Here is a 25,391-nt window from a genome sequence, read left to right as displayed (position 1 = left end):
ATTTTTGATAAGCCTTCTCTTTAAATTTACAAGCTGCTCTCACTTCATCATTCTACCAAGACGTTTGCCTTTTCCCATCTTTACAAACAGTTGTTCCTAGGCATTCCTTGCTGTTTCTATTAGAGCATCCCTGTATGCCACCCATTCTCTTTCTATATCCTGAACCTGCTTACTGTCTACTGTTCAAAACTTCTTACTAATGATATCCATGTACTTCTGTCTAATTTCCTCGTCCCGGAGAATTTTTTACCTTTATTCGTTTGCAGACAGTTTTCACTTTCTTTATCCTAGGCCTAGAGATTCTTAGTTCACTACAGATCAGATAGTGATCTGTGTCATCGAAAATTCCCCGGAAAACTCCTACATTCCTAACAGACTTCCTTAATTTGAAGTCAGTTAAGATATAGTCTATTACAGATCTGATACTCCTAGCCTCCCATGTGTAGTAGTGAATAGCCTTATGCTTGAAGAATGTATTCGTAACTGCTAAACCCATACTAGCACAGAAGCACATATTACAAATATTACTTATTACAAATGTAACTTAATTTTCTACTGGGCGAGTTGGCCATGTGCTTAGGGGTGTACAGCTGTGAGCTTGCATCCGGGACATAGTAGGATCAGGCTCCACTGTCGGCAGCCTTGAAGATAGTTTTCCGTGATTTCCCATTTTCACACCAGGCATATGCTGGGGCTGTACCTTAATTAAGGCCATGGCCGCTTCCTTCGCATTCCTTGCTCTTTCCTATCTCACCATCGCCATAAGACGCATCTGTGTTGGTGCGACGTAAAGCAACTATTAAAAGTAACTTCATCATCATCGTCGTCATCATCGTCGTCATCATCATCATCATCATCATCATCATCATTTCCCAACTCCAGTTTCCCGGGTGTGGTGTACAAGTGCTCGCCATCTCCTTCTGTCTTCATACATCTTCTGATCCAGTAATCCAGTACATCCTCCCATTTGTATCCTCTCCCCGCCACATCTAATCTTACAGTCTCTATCCAACATTTTCTTGGTCTTCTTCCTACGAGATTAAGGTTGAAATATTTTCTGGCAGGTCTTTCCCTGTTCATTCCCATTATGTGCCCATACCACTGAAGTCTGCGTTTCTTTATGACACTGATAATAGGAACCTCAATACCAGCTACTTTCCTATTCACTTCATTTCTGATCTTGTCCTTTCTGGTTGTTTGGTTCATGGTTCTAATGAATCTCATTTCAGTTGCTTGGATTCTACTGAAGTCTTTGTTTAGTAGGGTACATGTCTCTGAACCGTACGTGAGGATTGGTACGAAGTAAGTGTGGTACATGATTGTTTTTGCTTTCTGTGATATTTTGCAGTCCCAGAAGAGATTTCTGACTTGACTGTAGAAGTTTCATGCTTTCTGTGTCCTGCTGAGTATTTCCTGCCTAACAGTGTTGTCTTTCAATATTGTGTTTCCGAGGTACTTGAAGTGGGAGGCTGATTTGATTTTTTTCTTCTTCCAGAAATGTATTTGAGCTAGTTCCTTCCCTGTTGATGGTCATTTCCATTGTCTTTGTTTTGCTCATCTTCAGTCCAAAATTTTTGAATGTGTTGTTCCATTCATTAAGTTTCTTCTGAACTTCAGCTTCTGTCTCTCCCCATAAAAGCACATCATCAGCAAATACCAGGGCGTTTGGTTCACTGTCCATTTTCTTGATAGATTTGATGACCTTGTCCATTACTATTATGAACAGGAGTGGTGACAGAGCACTTCCTTGTTGGACACCTCTCTTTGTTTCAAACCATTTTGATCGTCCGTTGCCTATCTGGACACAGCTGTAGCACTTCTGGTATAGCATCTTTACTTTGTTAATTAAGTACTTTTGGCACCTTTAGGTCTTCCAGACATTCCCATATCTTGTTTTGAGGAACACTATCATATGTTTTTTCAATGTCCACAAATGCAATCACAAGATTTCTTCCGTATTCCCAGTACTTTTCTATCAGCATCTTTACTGCAAAGATAAGATCCACAGTACTTCGACCTTTCCTGAACCCGTGTTGTTCTTCCTCAAGGAAAGGTTCCACTATCTTCCTAAGTCTCATTTCTCTGATCTTTTCCAGCAGCTTCAGTGAGTGTGACAACAGCGTGATGCCTCTGTAATTTCCACATTTCCGTCAGTTGCCCTTTTTGAACAGTGGGATGATGACTCCTTTACTCCAATCTTCTGGAATTTTGTTACTTTCCCAAATCACTGATAACACTCTATATAGCCAATTCAAGCCTGGTATTCCAGCTGCCTTTATCATGGCTGAGCTGAGATCATCAAAGCCTGGGGACTTCCCATTTCCCATGCTCTTTAGTGCTGTTTCTACCTCAAGCCATGTTAATGGGTATTCGTTGTTTTTGGCTACATCTACACTACAATCATTGGTGGTGGTGTTGCCCCCATCTCCATTTAACAGCATGTTGAAGTACTTCTTCATTTCATCCCTGATCCCTTCCTCTGTTTGTACTAAGCTGCCATCATCTGTTTCCAGTGCAAGGATGTTTATTATATTTTCATTTCTTTTACTTAATTTTCTAATTACATGTGAGATACATTCTTAATTTGATGGTTGTTATGATGTACACAAGTTTAAAAAAAAAAGTAAACTAAAGTATATCCTTTTTTTCTCAGTTGTTCAAATGCAATTAAGTTCATGAAACGTAAGAACTGTTTAAAGTAATTTTTGACTAACCTACTTTTGCTCACTGGACATGACTTTGTACCTATAATATCTTTAATTAAAACACTTCTTTCTCTCTCAAGTCGTCGTCGGCTGTAACTGAATCCGAGTATATGTAACTTCTTCCTGCATACATTGACCAGTTCAACTCAGTTTATGAATGTGTTTGCAATGACTAAACAGACCAATCCTGTCATAAAACATACGCCCACACAAATCACACTGAATGGATGGAGGAAGGCGGGGATGTAATTAACGGAGTTTTCTTGCTTGTTGCTTGGCGTCTTGATGTCTGCGGTGTTCTCTTTCAAACAAGTCGACAGCGGTGGATGCAGTGTTCCGTCACAGTGAACAGTCCACAGCACATTCTTCCCATGTCTGTATATCTATACCAGCTGTCTTCATGATGTGTTTCAGCTGGTCCTTATAATGTTTAAGAGGGGCTCCATGAGGTCTACTGCCGGAACAAAGTTCACTATAAAGAATTTGGCGGGGAATCCTGGTATCGCCCATGCGGTGAACATGGCCTAACCATCTCAGTTGATGAGCGATGATTGTTGCCTCAATGCTATTTAGCTGCACTTTGTCGAGAACTGCAGTGTTGGTCACATAGTCCTCCCACCTAATATTCAAGATAAATCTAATTTTCTGTTGGTGGAAGTGCTCAGGTGTTTTGATATCACGGCGATAGTGTGTCCAAGTTTCACAGCCATACAACAGCGTGGAAATGACAACAACTTTGTACTCCCATGAGTATGGTATGCAGTTTTAGGTCGTTATTCATGAAGACTCCGTGCATTAACCATCCGAATGCTGCATGAGCAGCCCCAATTCTTTTATCAACATCTTGTTCGTAGGTACACCGTTTAGACAAGATGCTTCCAAGATATGAAAAGTGATCAACCTGTTCCAGTGTTGTGTCTAAGAGGGAGATACTGAACTCAGGAAGTTAATCGTGGGGCAGGTTGTGGAAGTACCTTTGTTTTTGTTCTTGTTTTTTTGCAAGACCAAAGCGAACATATGCAGTTTTAAAGCAGTTGACTGACTGTTGTAGTTCTGCAGGTGTTAGAGCAGGAGATGCGGTGTCATACTGCAGTTCTGTCACCTGGGCAACCAGAGTACGTCTTTGTGAGTGAAGTCTTGCCAGATTGAAAAGGCCTCCATAGAAACGAAATTTAATCTCCATGCCAAAGTTGTTTGCAGATGATTCGTGCAGCTTGGCAGCCATGTACAGTGCAAAGAGTGTAGGAGCAAGCACACAGCCTTGTTTCAATCCTTGAGTGATTGGGAACAAATCTGATACTGAGTTACCATGAAGAACCTGTCCAGTCATGCGATCATGAAGAGCTTGAACCAATTCCACATTACATTCCGGACAACCAAAATGTATCAATACTTTCCACATAGCAGATCTTGGTACTGAATCAAAGGCTTTTTCTAGATCATAGAAAACTAAATAGTTAGGCTGCTGTTGCTCTCTGCATTTTTCCTGGAGTTGTCTAGCACAGAAGATCATATCTGTTGTGCCTTTGAAGGTTCGGAAACCACATTGAGACTCAAGCAAAATCCTCTCTGAGATAACTCTGAGCCTGTTTAATAGAATTCTTGCGAGAATTTTACCTGCAATGAAATAATAGATGGTCAACAGTTTGATCACTGGCATTGCATGGACATACGGGACTATCTAAAATTTTAAAACAGTGAAAATAAACTCTACTGCCCCCACCCACAGGGGGATCTCGTCTCTCAATTCCATAATCAAAACACTTTTATAGGAATTTTGCTGTAACACTCACTAATTTCACTGTCATGCGCTGCTTCCTTGGCCGTATGGTCTGCAAGTTCATTACCGCAGTTCCCAGCATGGGCCTTAACCCAGGTGAACTTAATTTGCCACTTGTTCATTTCAAGAATCTTTGCTTTCATCTTGATTTGGTAAATAAGGCACATGGTGTGTTGCATATGAACACTCGGGCCATGTCTTCCATCTGAACAGTACCGCGCTTTCACCACAGCTCGAGTACAGCATGGCATGTGTCGTCGCCAGTTGTTTACCTTTTTACATGGCGAAAGATCCCACCAACTAATAGTATCTCTGATATTATTTTGGCCAGTTATTGCCTGGAAAGAGGATACTCAGTTTTATATTGAGCTGATTTTGAATTTGATTTCCACTATTAAAAGCTAATTTATAAGGAAAGTACAGTCATAGGCTTCATAAAGATAAAAAGTGAACTGAACATGGAATGAACATTTTCTTATTTCTGTTTTTTTTTTCTCCCTTTTTTAAAATTATGAGCCATGGAGAACAGTAATGTGAGTCAACTTTATTGAATTATCACTTCTTTCCTTTTGACAATAAGCGCTGAAGAAAACCATGCAAATTTTTTGGGGGAAATGTCTGTGAGTAACAAGGGTAAACTCTACAGCTCTCCTTCTTGTTTACGTTTACCTTAGTTAAACTTGCAACTGAAAATAATCTGCAAAAATTGTACAACTGCCCAATCGCCATACCATCTCCAATAATTACAGATACACGTAAGTTACTGATATGTGCCTTTACCAAGGAGCAAATTTTTTATTGACGTCATTGATGTTCAAACTGAGATGGTGCAACTTGGTATGACAACAGTGACAATGACTTGACTATGAATTGGTGACACAATTTTATTTTTGTGAGAGAATATTTAGTTGGTGGAAACCTGTATTTTAGTTTACCAATTTGTTCATTAGATACATTTAGTCCTTGAAATTAAAAAGATGTAGAATTTGGAAAATGGTTCAGTTGAATATTTTTGAAACAAATATTTTTATGTAAATAAAAGTATACAACGTTTTTATTTTTTGTGTCAAGTTTACCCTCTGTGTTCGCAATGCCTCTTATGCTCTCAGTGAGGTTTAAAGAGATATTTACTAAGATGGACAATTATGTGTTGATATTGGGTATGTTGTTGGCTGTTAGTCATGTCTGAATCTACAATTGTTTCCTGCCTAACAATCCACGTCTCACACGGCACATTTTGTATACTGAGTTTTGGTGACTATATAGACCTATTTTTGTATATATGTATATATACTCTGCATAAAATAATAGTGGAACAGCTCTAGACTTCAGAAGTTGAGTGGGCTTAGGATGGACAGATCCAGGTTGAGCAAACTTTCTAAGACTCATAGAAATATTGAAAATTCTATCGTGGCTTTTGTTTCTGGAGTCTACTGATGGAGAATTAAAAATCAAAAAAGTGTTTTCTGTTTTCAGTTACCCTTCCAGAGAATTTTAAAAAATGGAGTTTGAGAATAAATATACATTTAAGAGTTAAGACTGTTCAGCACATCACGAGTGAAAAAATGTTCAATTAGATATTTTACAAAGAACCTAATGCAGGAAGTGCGGTTACCTGAATTCAGTGTAAAATTCACATTCATATTATAAATTGCACAGTTTTGTTAGAATTCATAAGATATATGCTATAGAGGTACTCTCAGAGATACTACTCTTTCAGGCCTTAATGACAAGCGGACAATGGTCACAATTTTAAGACGTTTGGAACTGCTCCCAGAGGAAGAACAGACCACTATTTTGACAAAGTTTCGTGGAGCAGAGACCTCCAACATACGAGAACAGAATGAATTTCTTATGATGCTGCTAAGAGCACATTGCGAAAGCAAACAGTCAAGACATGTACATGACACTGCTGAAAACAGGTAGGTATATTTGTCATTGCTGCAGTTGTAAAGAACAGGAAAATGTCATTCAATTTTTCATGACATATTTCATAACAGAGGTTACATTTTAGTTTAGTTTTTATATTTTCAAAAACACTTCAGAAGGGATTAAATCCTTTCCACTACCCAGTAACTATTTTCTATCATTTATATTTCAATTTGTTGATATATGTTGTGCATTAATTTCCTTATGGTGATATTTTTCTTTCCAGGCATGAATTTTTAAATCAGTATTTAGGTGGCAGCACTATTTTTATGAAGGCTAAACGGTCATTGACCAGCTCATTTGACCAGCTGTTGAAGAGGAAAGGTTCTCGAGATGATTTTGGGCCTATAATGAAGGAGCTTAGTCTTCCAATGAATGCTTCCCTCTGCAAGGTTTGTTTAGTTTTGATTTGACGTTATACAGTGTAATTTGGATAATTGGATCATTGGTAATAGGTACCAGCCATTTACTAGGAATACATGTTTGGAGAATCTATCAACATACTGTATATATAGAAATATTTTGGTTAATATGACCAGTGTGCCACTTAGGCAAAGTGGATTTTGATAGGATCGTTGGTTTGAACATGCGTTGTATAGCTGTCAGAACTTCCTGTGAGCGAGTACTGTGAGAAACACAAAATGATAAGCCACACAATCCATCTAACCTTTCTTCAGTTGATGTCAATTTGGGACTGCTGTTATCTGCTGCATTTTATGCTTATGGATTCTGTTGGGACAGTGACATGTTTATTTGTACAATTGTTCTTATTCTATTTGTTGTGGTATTTGTATTATTGAAGAGGTTTTCGTGTGTCCCACTCGGCTGCTCTGTAGGACACCCTTAACTGTGGGCTGGGAAGACTGTTGGACTTGTCTTGGCAACAATAGTTGATTGTAGATTTGAACTTGAGCTACTATGTTTCGCTTATCGCGCTGTTAGCAATGACCGCCGTGCGCTATTGTGTTTCTGAAGTATATTATGTAAATATGGATAATACATTAGTATAAATTGTCTTTAGTGTATGTTTTACATCATGAGCTACCAGAGATATTGTTTTACCAGCAAACTAACAGATTCTCAGAAATCCAGTAAGTAATACATTTATAATCAGTTCTCATTAACTTTCACTTTGTTATTTACATGAGTATACTTTTTGTTGGAAATTCTGTACCATTTTGTTAACTATAATTCAATTTAAACAATAGTAGTTGAAGTTGATTTTTATATGCTGTATGAAAATAGTGAATGGTTTATAGGATCAGCTGGTTGTAAGGAACAACAATATTTTGAGTTTGAATATGGTCTGATTACCCGAAATACTTTATATAATTTTTGAGTGACTCTTCTCTTGTTTCTTGGAAAAAGAAAGCAGTTCATGCTCTAATACTGAGAAGGGTAATAAATATTATTAATTTCATTTTTCTATATTGTGTTAACCACAGTACTCAAACTTTTACAGGATAGGATGTAACCATTGTATCTGCACTCTTGCTTGTTAATTTCCATTATATAAAATTCTACTCGATATACTGTATTAAAGTACACGCTTACTCAGAAACTTGGGGACAAATGATTCTGAATCTTCATCATTCTTGTAATATTCTTATTTCAGCTCTAGAAAAACACTGAACCACTTTTACTCCCTCTCCTATCTAGTACATTTCTTTTCTTTCCTGGACTTTTCTCAATCATCTAGGGTTGGCACTAATGTGGACTAAGCCCGGATTTATGGCCGGAAACTCTTTCTGACATTAATTGTGTGTGGAGGGATACATCGATAGCTTATGTACAGTACAAGAGCAGTAGTGTACATGAATACCAGGATATGGAACTGGGACCCTTGTTACTCTTTCATCACTTGGTATTTAACCGATTAATTAGAACTTTAATATGCCACATTTTAAATTTTCTGGGTTTTATGCTTCATACTTCCAGCATTGCATGCACGTGCACACTGGTCTTACGCTATCACTGTGGCAGGTTTCACGCATGCGCAAGTGATGGTGACATCATGCCTTACGGAGCACATGTCAGAACTCCAATAACCGATCTTACTGGATGGTGCTGCCATCTCTGTGGTTTTTGTGCTAACTCATACTCTTTGAAAAGTAGTAGACCGGGCAAGTTGGCCATGCAGTTAGGGTCACACAGCTGTGAGCTTGCATTTGGGAGGTAGTGGGTTCAAAGCCCACTCTCGGCAAGCCTGAAGAAAATGCTGGGGGCTGTACCTGAATAAAGTCCACAACTGGTTCGTTTCCACTCCTAGCCCTTTCCTATCCCATTATTGCCATAAGACCTATCTGTGTTGGTAAGACATAACGCAAATTGAAAAAAAAAAAATTAACTTGCCAGTGGTTCGAGTCTCTTGCATGTTGGCAGTCTTAAATGCCAGCTGCCAGTGACGTCATTTTAAAAGGGTTCTTGAAGATGAAGGTTCTCCGACTCGAAGCAGAATTTTGTCGTCTGGTGTAGAATGACATCTATGAAGATGAGGAGGAAGCATGGATAAAGACTGAAAATTATGAGAGTCTGTCTTTTAATCTTGATTGTAGAACTATTTATTTTCTAAAGAAACCTTTACATTTTTCAGCCTGTTCAGCACAAATAATATATTATAAATCATCCATTGTGTTCATTCCTAACTTAGCCTTTATCTCCTCATTCTGAGTACTCTCCAGCCATTGTTCCCACCTGTTTGTACGAGCAATCATTCTTGCTACTTTCTTGTCTGTTACTTCTAACTTATAAATAAGATGTTACGAGTCCACTTTTCTACTACAGCATTCCTGTATGTCACCCATTCTCTTTCTATATCCTGAACCTGCTTACTGTCCACTGTTTGGAACGTTTCACTAGTCATTTCCATGTACTTCTGTCTGGAGATTTTCTACCCTTATTTGTCTGTAGACAGATTTCACTTTCTCTACCCTAGGCTTAGAGATACTTAGTTCACTATAGGTCAGATAGTAGTCTGTATCATTGAAAATTCTCTGGAAAACCTGCCCATTCCTAACAGAATTCCTGAATTGAAAGTTAGTTATGATATAGTCTATTATGGATCTGGTGCCCCTCCCCTCCCATGTGTAGCGGTGAATAGCCTTTTGCTTGAAGAATGTATTTGTAACTGCTAAACCCACATTAGTACAGAAGTCCATATCTTCCCCACATTTACCAATCACCCTTTTGTAACCTTCAGTTCTATTTCCAGCTCTCCCATTGAAATTGCCCATTAGCACTATACTATCCTTGCTGTTGACGCTGACTACAATGTCACTCAATGCTTCATGAAACTTGTCCACTTCATCCTCATCTGCACCCTCACATGGTGAATACACTGAGACAATTCTCGTCCTATTTCCTCCAACTGCCAAATCTACCCACATCATTCGCTCATTACGTGCCAAAAGAAACTTGTTGCATGCAATAGTATTCCTGATGAACAGCCGTACCCCACACTTTGCCCTTCTCTTGTTAACGCCTCTCAAATAAACTTTATAATCCCCTATCTCTTCCTCGTTCTCTCTCCTTACCGGAATATCATTTACTCCTAACACATCCAGATGCATCCTCTTTCCTGTCTCCTTCTGATTTCTTCCTTCCATAAGCCTTATTAATATTGATTGCCCCCCATCAAATTCTGTTTTCTTCGCCAAGTTGTTTCCAAGGAATTCCTCGCCTGTCAAATGGGAGTGGGATTCCATTACTCCCATAAGTCCGAGTCTTGCTTAAAACATTCCGAGCGTGCTTGGTGAAAATTCTGTGAAGTAGGATGTTACCCATTTTTACACATAGTTCAAGTGAGGATCTCTACTCTTAGGGGTTAGGGACCACCGGTGGATTGTATTGTCCTAGCTGCCTGAGCACAAGGAAGGCTATGACTCGTAATATGTCAGAGATGCCCACTCCCATTCCATAGCAACTGGTATCCCGACTTTCAGGACCACTAACTAGGCGACTCAGCCGTTACCCATGGTTGACAAACTAGGACGTGACTACTCCATGAACCGGACAATAGTAAGAGTTAAAAAGATAGAAGTGAATATAGATGGTAAAAGACTAGGAACATAGTAGAAGAGGAGTGCAGATGCTTGCTTGTTAGTTCTTGTCCATTACTTTTGCTGTATATATCTGGCTTTTTTAATACCATTCTTCCTCATGTGAAATTTGTCTCTTCTCTTTTGCTGTATTTGCTTTCTTTTATGCCATGCTTCTTCATCGAGAGTCAGGGTAGCCCCTCAATGAATATTGATGCTTTCCCTCCAGTTGAAGCTAAGAAGCAGAAATAAGTTTGTTGGAGGCTGAGAAGAAATGGCTGCAGAAGAATAGGGAACAACCAAACATCCTGTCCCCACTGATCTGCAGTTGGTGCTGTTGCCCAGGTGGCAGATTCTCAATCAGTTATTTATGAAGTCTCCCCTTAAATGATATCAAAGAAGTTGGAAATTTATCTAACATCTCCCTTAGTAAATTATTCCAATCCCTAATTCCTCTTTCTGTAAATAAATATTTGACCCAATTTGTCCTCTGGAATGCCAATTTTAAATTCATATTATGATCTTCCCTACTTTTAAAAACTTATTTGTCTACTAATGTCATTCCACACCATGTCTCTACTGACTGCTCAGAACATACACTTAGTCGAGCAACTTATCTCCTTACTCCCAAGTCTTCTCAGTCCAAAGTTCATAACATTTTTGTAACACTACTCTTCCATTGAAAATCACCCAGAACAAGTTGTGCCTGCTTTTCTTTGGAACCTTTCCAGTTCTCAAATCAAATAATCCTGGTGAGGGTCCCATACACTGAAACTATCAGCTCCTAATGAATGGAAAATCTGCACCTGGCACCAGAACAGGAAAGAAATCAATACAGACGAACGGTCAGTGAGAGCAATGACCTGTCTGAGTCCTTCACGTTATCTTAACTGGAATTGGCCTTCAGTAAATGTAAGACTGACAAAGCAGCTGGTCTGGATGACCTCAGATTTGAGCAAATTTAAAGCTTGAAATTGTGTAAGATCCCAAGAATTTTGAGAAAAGCTAGGGTCATAGCCATCCTAAAACATGGCAAAGATTGAAATGACCCTAAAAGTTACAGGCCAATCTCTGTTTTGTGCCGTCTTTTCAAGGTCATGGAAAGACTTTTCTTATGCAGACTGATGGACAAGTTAAAGCCTCTTCTGATTTTACAGCAAGCTGGTTTCAGAAAAGGGAAAAGTTGTACTTCACGCGTATTGAAACTAACTCCAAAGACAACAGATTGCAGGAGCTGTGTTTATAGACCTCTCTGTAGCTTATGATACTATTAATCATAGTATTCTATTGGAAAAGGTCTATAATATATTAAAGGACTACCATCTTACCTGTGTCATCTGAAATCTGCTTGAAATTTAGTTTCTTTGTTGAGTTTGAGGGCAGAGAAGTAGCTGGTTGAAGATAAAGGAATGGGCTACTCCAAGGGAGTGTGCTTGCACCATTGCTGTTCATTATTTACACCAGTGATCAGCTGCCACCAAGTGGAACAGAAAATTTTACCTATGCTGATGATTGAGCCATACCTGTTCCAGGAGAGGATATTGAGTTCGTCGAACAGAAGCTCTCTGATGCTCTTGACACACTTGCTGTCTACTACGGGAAGAACCAACTAAAACCTAATCCATCTAAGATGCAGACTTGTGCTTTCCATCTCAAAAATAGACAGGCTTTTCGTACTTTGAAAGTCAATTGGGGAGGCATTCCACTGAAACACTGCAGTATCCCCAAATATCTGGGAGTTACTCTTGACCGTGCTTTGATATTCCGAAAGCACTCCTCGAACATCAAGCGGAAAGTGTCTGCTAGAAATAACAGCGTACGGAAGTTGATTGGAACAGCTAGGGGTGCACATCCAGATGTAATGAAGATATCTATCCTTGCGCTGTGCTATTTTGCAGCCAATGAGACAAGCCAAATTATCACTGGCTGTTTGCATCCTACTGCTGTGGAAAAGCTCCACTGTCTTGCCGGTATAGCACCTCCCAACATCCATCGAGAAATAGCTGCCAGGAAAGAGAAGCAATGACATCTCGGGCACATTTTCTGTTTGGCTATCAGCCAGCTTGTCAACGTCTTAGATCAAGAGGCAGTTTCTTAAAATCTATTGAGGCACTTCAAGGTACATCGAGGCAAGCAAGAATTAAAGAATGGCAGGCAAGGAGCCAGCATCTGAATGACTGGTTTATGTCAAATTAACATTTCCCTCCTGGTCACAGAGCAGACTGGGGTTTCAGTGTAGATTCCAGTTTGTGTGAATGTTGAGAAGAGCAGACCACAGAACACTTATTGCAATGTGGTCCATGATCAGCCCGTTGTACAGTGGAACACCAAGTGTTCTTAAACTGTCCAGCTTCTGATCTTCTACAGTCTACTCCTGCGACGATATAATATAGTTTTTTCTTCTTCTTTTTTTCTTTCAAAGTATTTTATGTGTATATGTACTAGGCTATTCTCTCTTTAATGTAATGTTTCTTGCTTCTGACATGATAAATACATACATGTTGTTGTTGTTTGAGTCATCAGTCCATAGACTGGTTTGATGCAGCTCTCCATGCCACCCTATCCTGTGCTAACCTTTTCATTTTTACGTACCTGTTGCATCCTACATCTGCTCTAATCTGCTTGTCATATTCATACCTTGGTCTACCCCTACCGTTCTTACCACCTACACTTCCTTCAAAAACCAACTGAACAAGTCCTGGATGTCTTAAGATGTGTCCTATCATTTTATCTCTTCTTCTCATCAAATTTAGCCAAATCGATCTCCTCTCACCAATTCGATTCAGTATCTCTTCATTCGTGATTCTATCTATCCATCTCACCTTCAGCATTCTTCTGTAGCACCACATTTCAAAAGCTTCTATTCTCTTTCTTTCTGAGCTAGTTATCGTCCATGTTTCACTTCCATACAATGCCACGCTCCACACAAAAGTCTTCAAAAACGTCTTTCTAATTCCGATATCAATATTTGAAGTGAGCAAATTTCTTTTCCTAAGAAAGCTCTTCCTTGCTTGTGCTAGTCTGCATTTTATGTCCTCCTTACTTCTGCCATCGTTAGTTATTTTACTACCCAAGTAACAATATTCATCTACTTCCTTTAAGACTTAATTTCCTAATCTAATATTTCCTGCATCACCTGCCTTCGTTCGACTGCACACCATTACTTTTGTTTTGGACTTATTTATTTTCATCTTGTACTCCTTACCCAAGACTTCATCCATACCATTCAGCAACTTCTCGAGATCTTCTGCACTCTCAGATAAAATAACAATATCATCGGCAAATCTCAAGGTTTTGATTTCCTCTCCTTGGACTGTGATTCCCTTTCCAAATTTCTCTTTGATTTCCTTTACTGCCTGTTCTATGTAAACATTGAAAAGGAGAGGGGACAAACTGCAGCCTTGCCTCACTCCTTTCTGGATTGCTGCTTCTTTTTCAAAGCTCTCGATTCTTATCACTGCAGACTGATTTTTATACAGATTGTAGATAATTCTTCGTTCTCAGTATCTGATCCCTGTCATCTTCAGAATCATAAATAGCTTGGTGCAATCAACATTATTGAATGCCTTCTCTAGATCTACGAATGCCATGTACGTGGGCTTGTCCTTCTTGATTCGATCCTCTAAGATCAGACGTAAAGTCAGGATGGCTTCACGTGTTCCTACATTTTTTCTGAAGCCAAATTGATCTTCTCCCAACTCAGCTTCAACTTGTTTTTCCATTCTTCTGTAAATAATACATGTTAAAATTTTGCAGGCATGAGATACTAAACTAATGGTGCGGTAGTTTTCACACCAGTCAGCACAGTCTTTCTTGGGAATAGGTATAACAACATTCTTCCGAAAATTGGATGGGACTTCTCCTGTCTCATACATCTTGCACACTAAATGAAATAACCTTGCCATTCTGGTTTCTCCTAAGGCAGTCGGTAATTCAGAGGGAATGTCATCAATTCCAGGTGCCTTGTTCCTATTGAGGTCACTCACAGCTCTGTCAAACTCTGACCTCAAAATTGGGTCTCCCATTTCATCAGCATCAACAGCCTCTTCATGTTCCAGAACCAAATTATCTACATCTTTACCTTCATACAACTGTTGGATATGCTCCTGCCATCTTTCTGCTTTGTCTTCTTTCCCTAGAAGTGGCTTTCCATCTGAGCTCTTAATATTCATACACCTAGATTTCCTTTCTCCAAAGGTTATTTTCCTGTATGCAGCATCTACCTTTCCCAGGACCATACAGCCTTCAACATCCTTGCACTTCTCCTTCAGCCATTCTTCCTTAGCTACCTTGCCCTTTCTATCCACTTCATTCTTCAATCGCCTGTATTCTTTTCTGCCCTCTTCATTTCTAGCATTCTTGTATTTTCGTCGTTCATCAATCAGGTCTGGTATCTCTTGAGTTATCCACTGATTCTTAGTTGATCTTTTCTTCCTTCCTAACATTTCTTCAGCAGCCCCACTGACTTCATTTTTCATGACTCTCCACTCTTCCTCTATAGTGTTCCCTTCAGCCTTTTCATTTAGTCCTTGTGCAACATGTTCCTTGAAACAATCCCTCACACTCTTTTCTTTCAACTTGTCTAGATCCCATCTTTTTGTATTCTTTCCTTTCTTCAATTTCTTCAACTTCAGATGGCATTTCATGACCAACAAGTTGTAGTCAGAGTCCACGTCTGCTCCTGGAAAAGTTTTGCAATCCAACACCTGGTTTCTGAATCTCTGCCTAATCATAATGAAGTCTATTTGATACCTTCCAGTGTCTCCAGGTCTCGTCCACGTATACAGCCGTTGTTTGTGGTGTTTGAACCAAGTATTGGCAAGGACTAAAATTATGATCAGTGCAGAATTCAACCAGCCGACTTCTTCTTCCGTTCCTTTGTCCCAATCCAAATTCTCCTACTGTACTACCTTCTCTTCCTTGGCCTACCACTGCATTCCAGTCTCCCATCACAATTAGATTCTCGTCACCTTTTACATATTGTATTAAATCGTCTGTCTCCTCATATATTCTTTCGATTTCTTCATCATCCGCTGAACTAGTAGGCATATAGACCTGCACTATTGTGGTGGGCATTGGTTTGGTGTCTATCTTGACGACAATAATTCTTTCACTATGCTGGTCGTAGTAGCTTACCCGCTGCCCTATTTTCTTATTCATTATTAAACCAACTCCTGCATTTCCCCTGTTTGATTTTGTGTTGATAATTCGGTAGTCGCCTGACCAAAAATCTTGTTCTTCCTGCCAACGTACTTACCAACTACATCTAACTTTAGCCTATCCATCTCCCTTTTCAGATTCTCTAACCTACCACAACGATTCAAACTTCTAACATTCCACGCTCCGACTCGCAGAATGTCAGTATCCATCTTCCTGATGATCGCCCCCCCTCGTGTAGTCCCCACCCGGAGATCCGAATGGGGGACTAGTTTACCTCCGGAATATTTTACCCGGGAGGAAGCCATCATCAGTACATCATTCATACAGAGAGAGCTGCATGTCCTCGGGAGCTAGTTACAGCTGTAGTTTCCCGTTGCTTTCAGGTGTGTAGCAGTATCAACACAGCTAAGCCATGTTGAGTATTATTACAAGGCCGTATCAGTCAATCATCTAGATTGCCGCCCTTGCAACTACCGAAAGGCTGCTACCCCCCTTTCGATGAACCATTCGTTAGTCTGGTCTCTCAACAGATACCCATCTGATATGGTTGCACCTGCGGCTTGGCTATCTGCATCATTGGGACACGCTAGCAGTGACATATACTCCATCTTTTACATCCTTACTGGAACCCTTAAATACTCTCATTTATATATATGAGTTTTGTGTGTACATTGCTCAGAATGTAAACATTTCTGTGTCAGCCATGTCCACAGTAACAGGGAAATTCACTTTTTAATTTTCCATAATCTATGTCTGTCTGTATGTATTAATGTATGTGCATCACGGTAAAATGTCTGAAGGGAATTTAATGAAAATTACTATGTAAAAGTTGGAGAATGAGATACTACACTAGGCTATAAATGATTTTTATTCATGCTGAGTGAAATTGTAGTTTAGGAAAATGCCTAAAATTCAGTTCTCAAATATCTATGTTATTAGAGGTCCTATTGATAAATACTACATAACTAAAGTTATACAGAATTAAATAACCAATCATTTATGTCTTACACATTTTTATCATACCGATTATGAGTTTAACAGAGATATTCATGAATTTCGTTATGTTGCTAAGTCCATATCAACACTGAACCCACGAGAAAATGGGAGAACAGAATTTAATGAAAATCAGTAAATCAAGTCTGGGAATAAGGTACTGCAGTCTAGGCTATGAATAATTTCATTCACGCTAGATGAAATGGTAGTTTAGGGGAAGGTGCCTAAAATGTTATTTTTAAATATCTATGTTGTTGGTCCTGTCAAAAAGTATTACATAACAAAAGTTGCAAATAATACAATTTCCAATCACTTTTAAGTCATACACTTTTTACCATCTATCTATATATATATAAAATAAGAGTTTTGTCTGTACATTGCTCAGAATTTGAATAGAATGGTATTTCTCTATCGGTCATGTCCACAGTAACTTTTCCGTAATTTCTGTCTGTCTGTATGTATGTACACGCATCACTAGAAAACGGCTAAAGAAAATTTAATGGAAATCGGTATGTGAAGTCGGGGAATAAGTCGCTGCAATCTAAGCTATAAATAATTTTATTCACGCTGATGGAAATGGTAGTTTAGGGGAAGGCCTAAATTTTAATTCTTAAATATTTACGTAATTAGTGGTCCTTCATTGAAAACTGGTATACAAAGTTGGAGAATGATCCAATACAATCTAGGATATAAATCATTTTATTCACTGAACAAAATGGTAGTTTAGGGGAAGGCCTAAAATTTAATTCTCAAGTATTTATATTATTAGTGGTCTTATCGATAAATATTACACAACCAAGCTTGTATAGAATTAAATTTCCGACCATTTATTCTTATACATTTTTACCGTACTGGCTATAATAACACAGATATTCTTGAATTTGTATTTTTGTTGCTAAGTCAATATCGACGCCGAGCCACGAGAAAATGGGTTAACAGAATTTAATGAAAATCTGTATATAGGGTCGCAGAATAAGAAACTACAGTCTAAGCCATAAACAACTTCATTCACCCTGGATGGAATTGTAGTTTAGGGGAAGGCGCCTAAAATTTAATTTTTAAAACCTATGTTTTTGGTCCTATAGAAAAGTACTACATAACAAAAGAGAGAATACAATTTTCGATCATTTTGTTTTATTCACTTTTACCGTACCGACTATGACGAGTGGTATTTCAAGAGTCGGAAGAAAACTAAATGTGAAGGCCTACAATACCAAAAGCGCATAACATTGATCAACAATAACATTACATTGGGCATGGTTTGTTGTGATGTTATTTGTCTCTTATGCTGCCTCTCAACTCCAATAGATGGGATATTGGCGGGAAATAGCCGGGAGTTATCAAACTTTCTTCTTTAGCATGCCATTCCTCTGGTTCCTACCTTTTCTGATACAGCTGGTACGTAACACATTGGTTCTTCATAATATTCCAGTTATTCGATCCCTACTCTGACGTGCTGTTTTGAATGATCAGTGTGCATACTTTAGGCAGAGTAGTAGTAGTAGTATCTAGAATAACAATTTAGGCCTATTCCAAATTATGGCAGCACAATTAACTAAATAGCTCAAAATTCAACCCTGAAAAGAGTCGTTTCTTAAGAAAAGCTTCTTCCTCTTAACTTTTATTAAATTCTACACTCATTTTATTCCAAATTATCAGTGAAGAGGGGGTTTCTCCTCTGGCTTGGAGGAAAAATTTGCCTCCAAGTCGGAGAGATTTTTCTGACGCCAGTGTAGTGAACTGATATTTTCTGACTCGTCAGATACTCCTAGGAAACATAAAGGGGCATAGTTTTTGCCCTGGGAGTCTCCACTATTCGACCCTCTTCCCACCGAAAAAAGAAGAAGAGTGTTCACGAATCACGGCTGTCTGCGGCTTGGTCATTCCAGCTTTGGGACTTTGGACTGTTAGATCGGCAGTGTAGTCCTGTTCGTTAAAAGTGAGAAAATGTGTGGTGTTTCATTTGATCGAGTATTTCATATGAAAGCATTGCTTTTAATCACGCCATTCCTACTGACGTCATTGTAATGTATGTTCATTTCAGTTGGGAAAACCACTAAGACAGTCTTTCTGAGCATGTAAGAAGGCAGGTTGGAGAGTGAGTGTCTACTATTATAATGAAAACTCCCCAAGGACTGTGACTGACTGATGGCATGCTAGCGGGTCTACCATTACAGTGAAACTTTCCTAACTCAATCTTCATATGAGAAAAGATGTTTGGTGACTTTCCCATCGCGTTTCTAGGGTAATGTTAAGAGCTATGCAATTTAATACAATCTTGCTCACAATGTGTAAACTAGAATTCCGTATACAATGTAGAATTCCGTAGCGAAGCACGGGTACATCAGCTAGTATATATATAAAATAAGAGTTTTGTCTGTACATTGCTCAGAATTTGAAAAGGATGGTATTTCTATATCAGTCGCGTCCACAGTAACAAGGAAATGCACTTTTTATTTTCTGTAATTTTTGTCTGTCTGTCTGTCTGTCTGTCTGTCTGTCTGTCTGTCTGTCTGTATGTATGTATGTATGTATGTATGTATGTACACGCATCACGAGAAAACGGCTGAAGAGAATTTAATGAAAATTGGTATGCAAAGTCGGGGAATAAGTCGCTACAATCTACGCCATAAATAATTTTATTCACGCTGAGTGAAATGGTAGTTTAGGGGAAGGCCTAAATTGTAATTCTCAAATATTTATGCTTTTAGTGGTCGTATCGATAAATACTATATAACTGTGGTAAATACTACATAACTACAGTTATGTAGTATTAAATTTCCAATCATTTATGTTTTATATATTGTTACAGTACCGGCTATTATCACAGAGAAATTCATGAATTTGGATTTTTGTTACTAAGTCCATATCAGAACCGAGTCATGAGAAAATGGGTAAACAGAATTAACGAAAATCGGTATGTAAAGCTGGAGAATAAGGAACTATAGTCTACGCTATAAATAATTTTATAAGACACCCTAATATCACAGAATCAAAAGAAAACTAAATGTGAAGGCCTACAATATAGAAAGCTTATAAAATTGATCATTACATTGACCATTGCTTGTTGTTATATGCTTTGTGTCTTCTGTTGCCACTCATCTCCGATAGATAGGATTACTGCTGCGTACCGATTGTTGTTTCAAATTTCTTTTATGTTGCACTGAACGATGGCGATGATGGGATAGGAAAGGGCTAGGGGTGTGAAGGAAGCGGACTTGGCCTTAATTAAGGTACAGCCCGAACATTTGCCTGGTGTGAAAATGGGAAAACGCTGAATACCATCTTCAGGGCTGCCGACAGTGGAGTTTGAATCCACTATCTCCGCGACACAAGCTCACAGCTGTGCGCCCCTAACCACACGGCCAACTCTCCCGGTTGTACAGAGTGTAACAGCCTGCCTGAATATTGGCGGGAAGTAGCTTGGGAGTTAGATAACTTTCTTCTTTAGCATGCCATTTTTCTGGTTCATAAATTTTCTGATACGACCAGTACTGGTACGTAACACACTGGTTCATCATAGCATTCGAGCTATTCAGTCCCTACTCTGAGGCACTGATTGGAATGAGCAGTGTGCATATGACGGAATAATGGCAGAGGAGTGTTCATGGCTGTCTGCGGCCTGGTCCTTCCAGCTCTGGAACATTGGAATGTTAGATCGGCACTGTAGTGCTGTTCGAAGAAAGTGAGAAAATGTGCGGTTTTTCTTTTGGTCGAGTGTTTTATGTGATAACATTGCGTTTAATCGCTTTATTCCTACTGATGTTTTTTGTAATGACCTATGTTGACTTCAAAGTCTGTCTTTCCGAGGATCCCGTTGAGAAGCATGGGTACATCAGCTAGTACCAACTATGATAATATAATTAATTATATTTATAATTATTAATATAACTATGTTGCTTAGTCCATATCAACACTGAGCTTGTTCAGTCATGTTAACTGGCGATGGTTTTTGTCATGATTATCTTAAGGTGTAAAACTGCACAGTCGATATGAACAAGGAAAGCTGTGAAGTTGATTATAAAAAGTGAGAAAAATTGTAAAGGAACGATTGCTTGAAGAATACAACAAGCGGGAGTCACGAAAGAAGGAATAACTCCCTTTACATAGATACCCTTATATCCCAGGAATGGAAAAAAACTAAGCTCATAAAACTGATCAACAATAACATTACATTGACCGTCTCTCCTGCTGCCATTCATCTCCAACAGATGGGATTACTACTGTGTCCTGAGTACAATAGCATCCCTGAATATCGGCGGGAAGCAGCTTTGTACATGCTATACAATTGTTCTGTCAATGACAGGGTCTACAGTTAGTAACCACATAAAGAGATCTGTAACCTTTATTTAGAACCTTGTCAATGTAATCTCAGTGATGATCTTCCCTTATATTAACACCTAGCAACTTAGTGATCCCCATGAGGTACTTTCACTGCAACACAGTAATTATAACTGAGAGGACTTTTCCTCTTGGTAAAAATTACAACCTGACCTTTCACACTGTTTACCATTATACCATAACCTGATGTTTATCTCACAACATTGTCGATATCTTTTTGCAGTCAACCACAATCCTGCAACTTATTTATTACTTTTATACGGTTTAAAATCATCTGCCAAAACACCCTTATCTGTGATTCCAGTTCTTTACTCATCATCATCATCATCATCATCATCATCAATTTCCTTCATCTAGCTCTCACTGGGTAGGGATGTTTACTCACATTTATGTATATACTATATATATTATATACTATCTATATATAATTATATACATAAGAAAACGTAATGGTCCAATATACTGCCTTCCAGAATGCCTCTCTTAATCATTCCAGAATCAGATATTACTTCACTTGTAATTCTCTGAGATTTTTTTTTTGTTTGTTTGTTTGTTTGTTTGTTTGTTTGTTTGTTCATTCAGAGGTCTAGAAATTTAGCCATCCATTCAATTACTCTCATTTTTGTCAGTAGTCTCCCATGTTCTACCCCATCAAAAGCCTTCGTTAAGTCAATAGTGATACATGCCATTTGATCTGAATCTAAGCTGAACATTACTAGATTAACCATTTGTAAGCCAAACTGCCTTCTAATAAACCAGTTAGTAATTTTGCAAATGTGTCAAATATAGTAACAAAGAATGCTTGTATTTATGTGAAGATGACAAGAGTATGAGGATTCTGTGTGTCATTTTGCTTTTTAATGCTTGTCTTTGTCTCTTCATATGAGAAAAAAAAAAAAAAAAAAAAAGAGAGAGAGAGAGAGAGAGAGAGAGAGTGTGTGTGTGTGATAATTTAGCTCTACAGGGCTGGAGAGAATTACCTCTGCTGAAGACTGTTTTAGGGCCTATAATATTCTAACTGATACATCAGTAGTAAATGTTTGTTGTGGTCCTTGTGAACATAAAATAAATTGACCCAATACATTCTTTGTGTTTATCACTTTTGTGCTGAAAATAACACTTGCTTTCTCAGGACTCAACATCTGGTACCCAAAGTCCCGCTACACGTCTGTCTCCTGCTCCTAGTCCAGTAACTGAGCAGGTAGATGCCGATACATCCAATGGGACTATTCGCCCTCGGTCATCAACTGTAGGTTCTTTACCTGGGGAAACTTTGAAGCAGGAGCTACAGTCCAAGCAGGGAAGTAATGGAAACATATCAACTGGGAACTCCCAGTCTCAGTTGATTGGCCCTGTTCCATCCCTGAGCTGCCCATCTTCCCAGCAGCAGAAATCGAGTCCAATGATGAACATGTAAGTAGGTTGGCAGGATGTAACAGTAAAACTTAACGGGTAAACCTTCATATAAGTTTTGAGATTTTTAGAGAAGGATTATGTCACTGGTCCCAAAATATGGTCATGCAAGACATGCCCCTGAAGACAGATGTCAACATTCAACCACTTTGCTTAGCTTAGCTTGCCTTACCTTAGAAGACCCATTCTGTTATTCAGTACTTTTAAAAGACAGTGTTATCTCTACACACACACACACACACACACACACACACACACACACACATACACACACCCTAGACTATACTGAACTCAAATTCTGAAATCTGATGGCAGTGCAGTGTAGTGATGGCTTGTTAGAACAAAAGCATTACTTCAATTCATCCACTCATACAAACTGTCAAAATCTCTTATCACAGTGCTTTTAGATATTTGAAAATTATAGAAGAGGTTTATTATTAATATGTGTTTTTTGCAAAGAAAAGGGATCGAAAAAATGTTTCCTCTTTTTGATATTGACTGCCATGCTCTTGAGGAAAACTTCTTTCAATGTAAGTAAGTATGACATGGCTCAATCTAGTGGTATTTGTAACTGCTCAAATATGCTAGCCTCATGTCGGTAGATTATCTGGCCCATAAGAGAATTCCTGTGGGACAAAATGGCTTCATAGAGTAATAAGATTAGCATGGAATGTTAGTCAGGTACCTTCTGATTGAACAAAAGCATAATTGAATCTACGTATATGCAAGGGAACAGGAAGGATTAAAACAACTATCAAGCTATTTCATTGACCAGTATACCAGGCACAGTGTTGACTGGGATTTTGGAAGGGAGGGTGCGATCAGTGGTTGAGAGGGAGTAGAATAAAAACCAGTGTGGATTCAGAGCACAGGGGATCAGATTTTCAGTATGCGCCTGGTATTTGAAAAATGCTATGAGAGGTATAGACAATTAATTATGTTTATGTTTCGTAGATCTAGAGAAAACGTGACAGTATACCGAGGGAAAAGATGTTTGCCATACTGGGGGACTATGGGATTAAATGTAGATTATTAAAATCAATCACAGACATTTATGTGGACAGTTGGCTGCAAAGAGAATTGATGGTATAATGAGTTCTTGGTTCAAAGCATTTATAAGGGTTAAAGAAGACCATAATATTTCACCTTTGTTGTTCATAGTTTACATGGATCATATACTGAAAGGTATTAAGTGGCAGGGAGAGATTCAGTAGGTTAAAATGTAATAAGCAGTTAGGTTTATGCTGACAACTTGGTCTTAATGGCAGATTGTGCTGAAAGCCTGCAGTCTAATATCTTGGAACTTGATAATAAGTGCAATGAGTACCTATGGTATGAAAATGAACATTTCCAAAATCTAAATTTATGTCTGTAGGTAAGAAATCCAAGAGAAATTAATGTCAGATTGGGGATACAAAGCTGGAACAAGTAGATGATTTCAAGTATTTAGGTCATGTGTTCTCCCAAGATGGTAACATAGGAAGTGAGATTAAATCAAGGTGCAGCAAAGCTAATGCAGTGAGTTCGCAGTTGCGATCAACAGTATTCTGTAAGAAGGAAGTCGGCTCCCAGACAGAACTATATCTACATCAGTCTGTTTTTTTGCAGACCAACTTTGGTTTATGGGAGTGAAAGCTTGATGGACTCAGGATATCTTATTAACAAGTTAGGATATCTTATTTATAAGTTAGAAGTAACAGAGAAGAAAGTAGCGAGAATGATAGCTGGTACAAACAGATGGGAACAATGGCAAGGAAGGTAAGGTTAAATTAGTAATGAAGTTGATGGACGAAGCTGTACGCATAAACTGGCTTCGGTGGTGGGGACACGTGAGGTGAATGGAGAAGGATAGGTTATCGAGAAGAATAATGGACTCTGTTATGGAGGGTAAGAGAAGTGAGGGAGACCAAGACTACTACGTTTAGACTCTGTTTCTAACGATTTAAAGAAGTTTAGAACTGAACGAGGCCACAGAATTAGAACCTAGGTTTAAAATAATAAAAATAAATGCATACAGTTTTGATGAATTACTGGAAATAGTGGAAATTGTCATTCATTCATTCATACATGATGCAAGTGGGTTTTAAAAAAAATAATTGCATGGTATCGGCTACCATGCCCAGGCATTTTTATGCCATCGAGCCATCGAGGCTGCCTATACATCTTTTTTTGACGTTCTGTTTTAGTCTACCAGAAATGGGTGTACTAGGGACCAGTGAGGAGAGTATAGGGAGCTGGAAATAAAATAAGGATGACATAAAGTTGTTAGTTGTGATATATTGGGTTTAGATCCCACCATCGGCAGTCCTGAAGATGATTGATGATGATGATGATGATGATGATCATGATGGTTATTATTATTATTATTATTATTATTATTATTATTATTATTATTATTATTATTATTATTATTATTATTATCCACAAATTGTAGGCACAATTATAGCCTACAGAATGTGCTTATATACAGTTACTGTTTTTTTACATAGACGTATTATTTACATAATATTGACAAGACCTGTTCAACATTCATGTAATTCGACTCTCACACGAACAGACACACACTCTCTCAAGCTAGGCCAGCTCATTTGTACCCACATACAGTCTCACTCACTCGGGATCACATAAACTTTCATCTGTCCTCCCACACATTCTGAACATTCACACAGTGGAAAATTATGTTTTGTTATATGTACACCCTTTTTACCTCTTTACAAAATTTTCCATAAGGTAGTTCTTTTGTCTGTGGTGAGAGTTCAATCCATAGCTGAGTAGAATGAATAAAGAAGCAACTTTGATATGATGCTGTTTTTGCAAGTAGGGGAAAAGGGACACACCTCGTCCTTTTTGAGCGGAACGGTAGTTCAGCTGTAAACAGTTGAAAGGGTTGATGTGAATGTTACCTAAGAGGGATTTTCTCAGAAAAGCAATCAGAGAGCTGTTATGGTGGGCAGTGACCTGACTGTAGTTAATCACCATGTTGAGGAATTAATTAGTCATTCTGGTCAGCATTGAACTCCCTCTAGTTTTGTA

At 38.5% G+C, this 25,391-nt stretch overlaps 1 protein-coding gene across 3 annotated transcripts in view; it reads left to right on the top strand.

Moving 5' to 3' along the window:
• The window catches only part of plx (PTB_TBC1D1_like and TBC domain-containing protein plx), a 624,596-nt gene that overhangs the window by 514,033 nt on the left and 85,172 nt on the right, over positions 1 to 25,391 (top strand). For all 3 annotated transcript variants that reach the window (XM_067135187.2, XM_067135188.2, XM_067135192.2), the window contains 3 exons: positions 6,206 to 6,407; positions 6,641 to 6,806; positions 22,078 to 22,358. In XM_067135187.2, the coding sequence (XP_066991288.2) occupies positions 6,206 to 6,407; positions 6,641 to 6,806; positions 22,078 to 22,358 (649 nt within the window). The remainder of the gene's footprint in view (positions 1 to 6,205; positions 6,408 to 6,640; positions 6,807 to 22,077; positions 22,359 to 25,391) is intronic.

Source organism: Anabrus simplex, chromosome 1 (assembly GCF_040414725.1).
Source record: "Anabrus simplex isolate iqAnaSimp1 chromosome 1, ASM4041472v1, whole genome shotgun sequence".
Lineage (NCBI taxonomy): Eukaryota > Metazoa > Arthropoda > Insecta > Orthoptera > Tettigoniidae > Anabrus > Anabrus simplex.
This window is presented reverse-complemented; position numbering and strand designations above follow the sequence as displayed.